The sequence below is a fragment of the Sphaerodactylus townsendi genome, linkage group LG04 (genome assembly GCF_021028975.2).
Source record: "Sphaerodactylus townsendi isolate TG3544 linkage group LG04, MPM_Stown_v2.3, whole genome shotgun sequence".
Taxonomy (NCBI): Eukaryota; Metazoa; Chordata; class Lepidosauria; order Squamata; family Sphaerodactylidae; genus Sphaerodactylus; species Sphaerodactylus townsendi.
The window spans coordinates 99,426,955-99,438,860 of NC_059428.1; the positions used below are offsets into that span (position 1 = coordinate 99,426,955).

The window sequence follows — 11,906 nt, forward strand, 5'->3', positions numbered from 1 at the left end:
GGTCACAAGGCAGGCGCCATGCACCAATAGACTCCTCCTGGTGACGGGCGGAGGAAGCGAAGGGGAAGCGTGTAAGGGGGCAGGGAAAGCCCAGGCAGATGATTCCCCGGTGAGAGGGCGGGCAAGGGCAGCCGGTCTCCCCTTCCCCGAGCAGCAATGCATGCTTAAGCAGACGTGCAGCTGGATCCGGAGGCACGGTTCCTGGGACAAGGACGTTCCAGTTTGTGTCCACTCGGATTTGGTGTCAGTGAGCATGGGGATTGCATCCTCCTTCAATGCGCCGTGGGAATCCCGAGTAGGTGTACATAGGGTTGGGATGAGAACAAGCCTCAGTGCGATTTAAGTCACTCAGTTCGATTTGCCTGCAAGTACACAGTCATAAGATCGGTTTGCCATATTAGTGAGCCAGTGCACAGTTGCTTCTCAGGAGGACCCTAGTGACATTGTGATAAACAAGAAATGTGTTTTCTACTAGGAATGAGGAGATGACTCATAAGAGAGGATGCTTGTGGCAGGACAAGATAAGACCACAGGATGACTAGGCTGAAGGGCAAGGCTTGTGTCAGATTGTACATATTGAGCATGCTTAATAGGCTAACACATATTAACTTCTCCTCCTCTGACAACAAACTGTATAATAATGAACATACAGGAAGAATATGGGAGGGGGCACATATTAAGGAAGCACATGTAACTAGCTGGACTGGAAAGTTTTAACTCTTAAGTACCTTTAGCCAATGGGGGAACAGAGAGGGTTTCGTGAATTTGGGAAAAGGGAATAAACATGCTGTGGATATACTGTTTCAGTGGAGTCTGCCCATGTGCGGGGGACGGCTCCCCTTTCTTTGCAAATAATTGCTTTATTCATTTATTTGTTCAACTTGTTATGCTGCCCACCCCCGAAGGGCTCTGGGCGGTGTACAATTTTATTTAAAACACTTTTAAAACCTCAATAAATGTAATAAATGTAAAATAGTATATACAAATTACTGAAAAAATATAGTAACATACAGATGGCAACCATAGAAAGAACATCTTCATATAAACTCCATATAAAATTGTGTTACAGAATGTATATCTGGGCGCATACTCATTCTTTTAAAACACATATACCCAAGAACAGTCTCCAATTGCAATTTAAAATACCGTACACAGGCAGTAAATCAGCAATGACCAATAAGAGCTGTTACAGAACAAAACAAATATTGATTTTGTTGTAACCAAGGGAGATAAAGCACTCAAACTTCATTACATTTTTACTATTAAGAACTATAACATCAAATCTTCTAATTTTACTAAAATCATTAATCACTTACATAACGTTCAGATTCTTGTTAGAAGCTCATTTTTGTTGCTAAAACTAAAAATATTCCTCATAAATTACAGAAGATATTAAACGATCTCAGATGTTTTTAAAGATCTATGCTAGTCTTTTTCCTTCAATATCTGGTATATGGTAGACATTTTAAGGCCAGCAGCAGCACAAATAAACAGCCATGAACAAATACCAGGTCAAGCAGTTACACAAATCATACAGTGGTTTTCAGGCTCTCTGAGAATTTTTTTATGCACAACTAAAAAAAAAAAAAGATGTCATTCACCTCTTTCTAAGGCTGTATGTTTTGAGCCTTCTCATATGAACTACCAAAGTGAAACAGGATAACTTTCCAGTTGAGCACAGTATCATGTATCCATATAGAACTGTTGTTTTTGAAATTACATTTTTATTCGCTCCTTCTGTCAGACCAAGGAAAGGGCACTCATGTTCCCTCATTTTATTCTTACAAATAGCCCGTGAGGTGGGTTGCACTGAAAAAGAGTGCTTGGAGACATTAAATGGCTGAGTGGCTATGTGAAACTAGAACTTGCAGTTTTCAGTCCAATTAAGCATCGTATTCTAAACATGAGTATATAGTTTAAGGCGGAATGCGTGCACTCTTGTTAACTCCAGTAATACAAAAAAAAGTGAAACTTTTCTATGCAAGATTTTAATGCTTCGGTCCAACCTATTTTGGTACACAAATAGCAAAGGCGAACCTCGCAGTAGGCATAAAGAATCAGAACTCAGCCTCTCCAATTCTAATTGTAGCTTGTGGGGTACAGGGGGCTGAGCTGCTGATTCTGCGGTCCTTCTGGGAGGATTGTCTCTGCTATTTGCTGTCCGCTCGCTGTGACGTCTTTTTCACGCGCCTTTGCTATTTGCTGTCCGCTCGCTGTGACGTCACTTTCACGCGCCCGGCGACTTCTTTCTGTTTCGCCCTTCTTTCCCATCGTTCTGTCGCAGGAATTCTAAACGAAGCTCTAACGTCGGGTCAAAGATAGAACGCCCAGGCGGCCAATCAGGTTCATGCTCGGCAAGATGGCGGCGCGCGGGGCTCTTGCGCCGTCTGTAGGGGAAGGAAGCAGCAATGGTGGCGGAAGCAGCGCATACACGGATCTCCTGCTGCACCCGGAGCTGCTCTCGCAGGAGTTCCTGCTGCTTACGCTGGAGCAGGTGGGGAGGGCGTGTGCACAAATGTGGAAGGGGCGGGACTAGTAATGAGGATGCCAGCCTCCAGGTGGAATCTGGGGATCCCCTTTAATTACACCTTATTTCCAGAATTCAGAGATCAGTTCCCATGGAGAAAAGGGATGCTTTGGAGGCTGGATTCTACGACATTGTGCCCCCCTGAGGTTTCGCTTCTCCTCAAGCTGGTTCCCCAAATCTCCAGGAGTTTTCCAGTCTAGATCTAGCAACCCTACCCTCACTGGTGGCCAGGGAGATCTGGCTACCCTACTCTTGTGCCCCTTTGTCCCACTGGGGCATTTTTTGCTGTAGATTGGTTCCTAATTGGGGCCCGCTGAGGCAATGCAGGTTTTGGATCTGACTTGGTTTGGGTTGTCTTTTGTTTGTATCGGGGTTCCTTTTTGTTGCCAACTGAATTGGAGCAAGCTGGTTAAAGGATCCCCTTGGTGACAATTTGATCCAGAGACAGTCATACTTGAAGCTTCTGGCTACCCTTTTTTTTAGAATGCTCCTGGACTGAGTGGCCTACTCCAATAGGGATGCATGTTTGTACTTATGGCATCAAAGTAAATGTTGTCACTGGTAGTACCTGCAGATCATGATGCTATTGAAAGACACAGAAGCGGGAGCTATTTAAATGATTGGCAGCTCAGGATATTGTGAGAAGCCCTTCTATTAAAACAGCTTTTTAAAAGTCCGTTTCATATGTTTTTTTCTGAAAGAAGAGGACCCACTGTTTACTTAGCAAGTGTTCCACCAGCGTATCTGTGTTTACAAGGGTCACATTTTATAAGTGTCCCATTTGAACTTCTTATATAAGTGCATCAGGAAAAGATGTAACTGTGAAGGTTCTTGCTTTGCCAAAGCTGAGAAACTTTCATCCCTAACATTTACTTCATATATACCCAAATTTTCTCCCCAGCAGGGACCAAGAGTAGCTTTCATCATTCTCACCTCCATTTTATCTTTCTCACCTCACATCTTCACATTTTCTCCTAACCTGTCTGTGAGGTATTTGTGACTGGCCCAAGGTTATGTAGACAGCCTCAATGGAAGATTGGGGCAGGGTGGGGGTCTCAGCACTTAGCCCAACCTGTATGCCATGCTGTTTTGTCCTTTCTCATTAGATAAGCTGACAATGTGGTACTGATGTGGTATATTAATGTGAACTGTCAGCTGTTTTTGTTCTTGCCCCCTTAACATTAGTTGTGAAAACAGTCTGGCACGAGGAACTTCATTAATGAAGTCTTCTTTATTTTTTTATAATTTTCCAAGAAAACAATCATCTGGTATGTCTCTACATGTCAGGCTAGAGCAATTTTTTAAAAAAGAAATCAGCAGATCTACTTTCAAACAAGTTTTTTTTCAGAACAGCAGTATAATATCTGAGCCTTTATTTTCATAAGAATATAGGACTGGTATTTCGTTATGGTAAAGTTATAGTGTGAAATATATGGATTAGTTAAAAGAGGAACACCCAATGAGATGGATTGACGATAAAGGAAGCCATGTCCCTCAATTTGCAAGACCTGAGAAAGGCTGGTAACAATAGGGCACTTTGAAGGGCATTGATTCATAGAGTCACGATGAAGCAACTTGATGACATACATCACCTAACCTCAGAACTTAATTTATTATGGTCATAGATCAGTTATATATGCACCAAGGGGACTTAAAAGCTTACAAAAAAACTTTACATTCCTAAAGTGTACATTCACCTAACCTCCAGCATCTTTACTCTGTTTAAAGTTATAGTTAATACTGTGTTAGTGTGGCATACCTTTTACTCTGTGTCAGTTGCCAGTAGTCACTAAAGTTGAAGAGGCAAATCTGAACTTCTACATATAGCTCTCACCTAATAAACCTAACAAAGGTTAACATATACCACAGTTTGTGAATTCTGTGTTCTGAATGGGAAACTAATAGGTACAGATAATATTTTACAAAATAAAATTTGTCAGCCAGTCTATGCATTTCTGTTTGTTTTGAAGAAGATCCACACTATTTTGATCAATATGTGACACTTAAAATATTGTTCAGTTGTTGCAGTTTAGAGATTTTCACTTATATAACACTGCAGGTTTGACTACTTTTTTTAACAGAAAAATATACCAGTTGAAGATGAAGTGAAGATCAGTAAAGAAGTCCTTACTGATCTTTATGTACAACATGTTATACCATTGCCTCAGCGGACCTTGCCTAACACAAGATGGGGAAAGTTGATGGAAAAGAAAAAAAGTCTGAAGGTGTTTAAATATGCTGATGACAGGTAATTCTTGCTTGCCTTGTTGCTCTTGAATCATCCCTGAAACTTTTCAGGAAGTAATTTATCCATTTCTTCCTGTGATAGATAAGATGGTGTTATGTATTAGCATGAAGAGGTTATTAGTAAAAGTAACATAATGTCAGTAGGAAAAAATTCCTCATTGAGAACTGTTGTGGAATGTGCCTCTGTTCTTTAATGGTGCTGTTTGTATAATACCTTTGCACATAGGGAGATAAATATCTGATTACTGCTGACAAACTAAGATTTTAAAATTTCTAGAATTCTATATTGATTTCACTTTTCACTGCCCCTATCCTGCTCTCCTTTGCCCCAGTTGTAGCAGGAAAAGTACATTGTTCTTCTGCATGAAGCAGAAGTTAATGTAGAGACAGATCTGTTATGGAAAGATGGTTCTGGTCACTTTTAGGATAGGAATACTATCAGCTGGAAGTGGTTTTGAGGGAAAAAGAATCCCTTATGCACAGTTCCTGCTTTTTCTCAGAGGGCAGATGTAATGAATTGGGTCAACATCAGAGTGGAAGAAGAGCTTGGAGACCTTCGTGCAGAGGTGGGATCCAGCAGGTTCTCACAGGTTCCCAAGAGTAGGTTACTAATTATTTGTGTGTGCCGAGAGGGGGTTACTAATTGGTGATTTTGCCATGTGATTTTTGCCTTAGTTACGCCCCTCCTCTCAGCAGTAGTGCGCAAAACTTGAAGCAGTCTAGCAGGAGGTGCACTGGCGTGCGTGGCAGCCTGCGCCTGCGTGCATTCGTTTTCCCGCCCAAGGATCGAGCATGCATTGCGGCTAAAGTCACTTGCCAGGGAACCCCGCGCTTCCAGGAATGCCCGACCACAGCCTCCCATCGTTAGCCATGCTCCAGCCCCATTGGCTTACTGCTTACAGTTTGAATCCCACCACCATGGGAACCTGTTACTAAAATGTTTGGATCCCACCGCTGCCTTAGTGCAAGTTAGGAATACGCAGCAGGCAACATACAATCTTTGAACAAGGTCTGGAGATCATCTGCATTAAAGAGTTTTGTTAGAGAAAGAGAAAACTGCTTCTATTGAGCTTCAGTTTAAATCCATGCATTTTCGCTGTATTGTAGGTTGGGTCTTTTTACTGTCACTATTAGTTTTGGCTGTTAATAATCCATATCCAGGGATAGCTGTTTCTTTTCATGTGTGTCCTTTTTTTACTTGTATATAATGGAAATCTACAGATAGAGGGGGTATTTTACTTGCATGTTGCTTTATCATGGCTCTTAAAATAGGACATTTCACAAAAAACTGGGATAGTGCCTTACAAAAGCCTGGCTTATATTAAGCAAATCCAATTTATTTAAGGAGAGGTTGTGTGAACTCTTAATGTTTAGTCCTAAACAAACTTCGGATGAATCAGCACCTCACGCATTCTGTCTGTAAAGACTGAAATAGTTCTTATTATGGTGGAGCATCTGACTAAGTGGGCTGTAGTTCATGAAAGCTAAGGCTGGGGTATAATTTTGTCAGTCTTTAATGTACCATAAGGTTCCTGTTGATGTTTGATACATGGTCATAGCTACATAAAATAATTAAGTGGGAGAAAGAATTGTTAAATGATTAGTTTGATATTTTTACAGCTTTCATTACAAAGAGCTAAATTTGAAGTAAGCAATTATTTGTTGTAGTAGAGTTGCCCTGTACATTAATTTCCTGCAAATGTAGGGTTCTCATCTAAGCATAGAACCTTGGGGAACATTTCACTGGATTATTCCAATTAGCATGTGTAAGAGTATAATTCCTTATAGGTCTTATTTGCCATATGCTTCTTTCCTAAGAAAATAAATGTTCACTATCTTTGTCTAGCACTGCTACTTTGGAGAATCTAAGGAAACGGCCTCTCATTGTGTTTGATGGTAGTTCAACAAGTACAAGTATAAAAATAAGGAAAACAGAGAATGGAGCTATTGAGCATCTAAAATTACCTACAACTGGAAGCACCACTACTTGTAGGAGACTTTTGGGTCCTTCAAATTCATCTACATGTACATCTGCCTCCATTTTAACACTGGACATTAATGAGACCAAGAAGAACAATATTAGAATTAATAACAGCAATATGATGTCTAGCCAGAAGGCACCATCATTAGTGTCTACTACAGGACCTACTGTTGTGAAATTAAAGAGAACTGCTCCAAAAGAAGAATCGGATACAGCAGTAAGTATACCCTCAACAAAAAAAGCATAGATACACTAGAAAATTGTTGCAGTTTCTATGCAGAATAATGCACTTTCAATCCACTTTCACAGTTGTTTGCAAGTGGATGTTGCTATTTTGCACAGTAAAATCCAGCTGCAGTGCTTTGAAAGTGCATTTATTCTGCATGTACGAAGAGGCCTTTGTGTGACATACATGTCAGAAATTGTATGAACAAGTTCATTGTCTTTATAGGGTTCAACACACTGATTCTTTGAGCCAAATGGGTTGGATCCAAATGAAGCAAGATTGTGAAAAAGGTCTTTGCCCTTCCCATAGTAGAAACTTGACCCCCTTCCCCACAAATTAGACTGAGGTTTGGGAGATCCTCACCCAAGAATGGTATAGGAAAGGGAGTGGGGCGGGCAGGCTACGGGAGGAAAAGAATCAACAAAAATCCTCCTTTGCAGAAGAACTCATGCAAGAACTCATGTAAAGTGATGCACACATAGGGGCAAAAAATCCCAACTTCACATACACGCTACAGGGGTCAGTGCTATCAGTCACGGACCAGGAAAGGGATTTCGGCGTCTTAGTTGATAGTTCCATGGGAATGTCAACTCAATGCATGGCAGCTGTGAAAAAGGCAAACTCTGTGCTGGGGATCATTAGGAAAGGAATTGATAATAAAACTGCAAAGATTGTCTTGCCCTTGTATAAAGCAGTGGTGCCACCGCACTTGGAGTACTGTGTCCAGTTCTGGTCGCCGCATCTCAAAAAGGATATTGAGGCGATATAAAAAGTGCAGAGAAGGGCAACAAGGATGATTGAGGGACTGGAGCACCTTCCCTATGAGGAGAGGCTGCAGCGTTTGGGGCTCTTTAGTTTGAAGAGGAGACGGCTGAGGGGGGATATGATTGAAGTCCTATAAAATTATGCATGGGGTAGAAAATGTTGACAGAGAGAAATTTTTCTCTCTTTCTCACAATACTAGAACCAGGGGGCATCACTTGAAAATGCTGGGGGGAAGAATTAGGACTAATAAAAGGAAACACTTCTTCACGCAACATGTGATTGGTGCTTGGAATATGCTGCCACAGGAGGTGGTGATGGCCACTAACCTGGATAGCTTTAAAAGGGGCTTGGACAGATTTATGGAGGAGAAGTCGATTTATGGCTACCAATCTTGATCCTCTTTGATCTGAGATTGCAAATGCCTTAACAGACCAGGTGATCGGGAGCAACAGCCGCAGAAGGCCATTGCGTTCACATCCTGCATGTGAGCTCCCAAAGGCACCTGGTGGGCCACTGCGAGTAGCAGAGAGCTGGACTAGATGGACTCTGGTCTGATCCAGCTGGCTTGTTCTTATGTTCTTAAGCAAAGGGAGGACTGATTTTAGTCAGCCCCCTTTCTTCCTGTTTCCCAGCAACTTTTATGAGCAGCTTTTCAGGGGAAGGGGGTTACTATAGTGGAAAGAGAAAGTTGCCAAAGGTCTGTTGTGCAAGCTTGATCTGTTTGTAATTCATATATTTTACATTGATACAATTTTATTATTAATATAAATATATAAATAGGAATGAAATAATTGATTATGCTGGAATAACCCTATCTCAGCTTTAGGAGACTTCTTACGGTTGAGAAAAGCTGAGTATAAATCCAAACTTCTCTTCCTCTGAACCAGAAGTAATTATTTGGAAATATTGCAGGCTTTCTTCTTTCTTTTCCTCGTTCTTAGGAAGATAAGCGACATTAAAAACAGCTGGGAATCACTTATATTGGAAATATAAGCATATCTGTCAGTATTTTCAGTAGATTTTTCAGTCTCTGCATGAATCTGAATATTCTAATGTTCAGACTAGAAACTGGATCAGACTCTTTTGTTTTTACTTGCAGCTAGATTATATTTTGATTTTAGCCACAAGATGGCAATGCCAGCCATGCTTAGTGTATCATAAGATGTCTGCTTAAATGGTTTAATATACTAAATCCAACATTATTTGATTCTGTTCCCCCCCAGAATGGTGTACAACCTACTGAAGCAAAAAAGAAGATCCAGCATGTAACATGGCCATGAATCCGTAAGGTGCTTGGCATGTAAATAATATTTAGCCTCCATTTTTGGAAGTAATATTTAACCAAGATTGCAGATTGCAGTGGATTCTTCACAGTTCCAGTTGCTCCAAAGTGTAAAGCGGAACCATCTTCTTCCCAGTAACTTTCAAAGTATTTCCTGTATTTCACTTTGATTTATTTACTTCCATTTTAATGGTTGGTTTTCAGAAAGCAAGAATTTTCTACCAATCTATCTTTGAATTTGACAAGTACACAGTAGTTCAGCCCTTGCATGATATAATACAGAAACTATGTGTGGGTTTGTAACTGTCCACACTCAACTGTACTGGGGCACTGACTTCAATACATTTGATGTTCCTGAACATGTATATTTAGAAGATGTGGAAGATAGTGCTTCCGTGTTCTGCTGGACATCTTATGATGACTGAATCCATTCATACAAAGCAGTTCTGGTGGTATGCTTTAGGCCCCTTCCACACATGCAGAATAATGCACTTTCAATCCACTTTTAATGCGCTTTGCAGATGGATTTTACTGTGCAGAATGGCAAAATCCATTTGCAAACAATTGTCTAAGTGAATTGAAAGTGCATTATTCTCTGCGGAAAGGACATTAGGTCATGACTAAGAAAAAAAAATCAAATTCTTGGGTTCCAGTATCCTATGTTTAAATGACATCTGGGAATTTTTCAGCCTCCTGTGAGACTGTTATTGCTTCTAACAGACTTGGGGAAAACAGCTGAACTGTGTCTTTGCTTCAAATTGAAGTTTTTGTTGTCATTAGAGATAAATGGATTTCTGTTATCACTGGCGATAATAGATGAAAGGCACAGACTAGTAGGTTGTATGTAATATATAGAAAGTTTCAGAGAGAAATGTAGAGTGTGAGTTAATAGTGTACTTCAGCAAGTACATGTATTATTATTTTATATTATAGATACATGGATGAAATATATTTGAAATGACAAGCAAACTCATACTGGGAATAAGCAATGGAAGTTTGCAAACAAAACAAATCTTGCCTTTTCCCCTTCTGTGAGGAAACATGGTAGATTTCTTTGAACCCCATGGATTCTCCTTGTATGTTGTAAAATCTATCTTAGCTGAATGTAAGTGTTATAATCGTCTTCCCATACACAGTATCTTGTTACGATCTGGGACCCATCGGATGGAAATGTAAGAAAAGTTTATCTGCTCAAATGCTGTAAAGATGCTGGCAACATCTCATTGAAATATTTTGTGACAGTTTAGATTCTAGATATATCAATTTGAAACTGTTAATGTCTTTTTAAATGAATTTGGTTTGCCTTAGGAATCTTCAGTCTCATAAAAATAAAGGGCAAATCCAGCCAAAATTAACTCACTTGGAGTGTCATTTCATGCAATGGGAATGTTAAGTAAAATGTTGTTTGACTCTCATTGAAATCACTGGGTCATATGGATACTAATTTAATGGATCATATCTATTCGGAGCATTTAAAGATATGGTATGTTTGAAGTGTATTTGGGCTTGATTGCTGAACACATGTGTCAGTTTTGTACTTTGGTACTGCACAGTTTAATATTGTGTGTTTTATATTTAAACAGCTGTCTTTTTAGTACCCTTATCTGACTTAAATAAATTGAGTTAAAGTAGTCTCTTAAATGGTACGGATCTTCTCTATGCTGTAATTTTGTCTGCCTTTGAAGTTGACAGGTTTGGGGATTGTGTGTCTGCATGCATATGTGTGATTTTACGAATAAGCATGCCTGTAAGTATGGATGCTCTAATAAATCACAATTTCAGGTTATTTCTAATATAAACTTTGTGCCAGCTGGGGCTTTCAAGTGTCCATTTTTTGTAAATGGCATAACTTGAGCCTTAAACATGAGTCCAAAATTTGTAAAATATGTTAGTTCCAAGTTTTTAAAACCTGGAATACTTTGTTCTGTGTACCTGGTCATGGCTTGACTATATTTTGATGAAGAATGTGTTACTTTAAAGAAGTTTAAAAGTGGTTAGGATTGGGTGATCTTTTAAGGGTATTGAAATAAAGATTCAAGGTTTTTTAAAATTAGTTTATGCTATTTTAAGATAAATCGATGTCCTCATTTTTGTATTTGGAACCAAACATACACTTGTAAATTGGAATATTTGTTTTAACCTTAGTAGGCCAAGATCGCACAAAATAAAGCATACTTTTCAGCCAAGAAATCATTGAAATATATGTGCAAAAATCTAAAGCCAGAGTTTGTGTCTCTATCATGAAACAGTCAGAATCTTGAGTAGTTGGAATGCTAAGTACTTGTTTGTGTGACTGTATTGTGAGTTGCTACATGGGGAAGCAAGTGTTGATATGTCATCTGGTCTTATGAAAACATTTTAAGATCATGGTTCATGTCAACCTAGAAAACTTCCAAACAGGAGTTGATGCCGCAGATCACCAGTCACTCTTTACTCTATTTGCAAATAAGCGAACACTATGGCCACTAAGGACTTGTTTCCTTAGACCAGTGATAGCGAACCTTTTTGAAACCAAGTGCCCAAATTGCAAACCAAAACCCACTTTTTCATCGCAAAGTGCCAACGCAGCAATTTAACCTGAATACTGAGGTTTTAGTTTAGAAAAAACTGTTGGCTCTGAGGCGTGCATTACTCGGGAGTAAGCTTGGTGGTAGTCGGTGGCTTTGCTTTGAAGCAACCATGCAACTCTCCCAATGGATGAATCACGACCCTAGGAGGGTTTACTCAGAAGCAAGCCCCATTGCCAGCAACCGAACTTACTCCTAGGTAAAGGACCGCGCTTTAGTTCTTCACATGAAAATCAGTGGGGTTTAACGGCTACCCTAAAACGGCTACCCCAAAACTAGGTCTTAGTTTTAATGCTAATAATCGAGCCCAG

General features: G+C 39.9%; 1 protein-coding gene across 3 annotated transcripts; it reads left to right on the forward strand.

Annotated features, from left to right (window-relative positions):
- Positions 1-145: 145 nt before the first annotated feature.
- Positions 146-11,214, forward strand: LG04H2orf49 (linkage group 04 C2orf49 homolog). Of its 3 annotated transcripts, none has more exons than XM_048495108.1 (4): positions 146-295; positions 4,609-4,775; positions 6,621-6,972; positions 8,970-11,214. In XM_048495108.1, the coding sequence occupies exons 1-4, from the start codon at positions 161-163 to the stop codon at positions 9,024-9,026; spliced, it is 711 nt and encodes a 236-aa protein (XP_048351065.1). In that variant the 5' UTR covers positions 146-160; the 3' UTR covers positions 9,027-11,214. The 3 variants fall into 3 exon arrangements, with proteins under 3 accessions (XP_048351065.1, XP_048351063.1, XP_048351064.1); XM_048495106.1 differs by lacking the exon at positions 146-295 and adding an exon at positions 2,227-2,494; XM_048495107.1 differs by lacking the exon at positions 146-295 and adding an exon at positions 2,227-2,494 and having other exon boundaries at positions 6,621-6,969.
- Positions 11,215-11,906: the final 692 nt, after the last annotated feature.

Bases quoted from the DNA above. Each gene is read 5' to 3' on its own strand.
- LG04H2orf49 (XM_048495106.1), top strand. From the start codon at position 2,348: ATGCTCGGCAAGATGGCGGCGCGCGGGGCTCTTGCGCCGTCTGTAGGG. The intron at 2,495-4,608 runs GTGGGGAGGGCG...TTTTTTTAACAG, and splicing joins TGCTGCTTACGCTGGAGCAG to AAAAATATACCAGTTGAAGA. The intron at 4,776-6,620 runs GTAATTCTTGCT...ATCTTTGTCTAG, and splicing joins TTTAAATATGCTGATGACAG to CACTGCTACTTTGGAGAATC.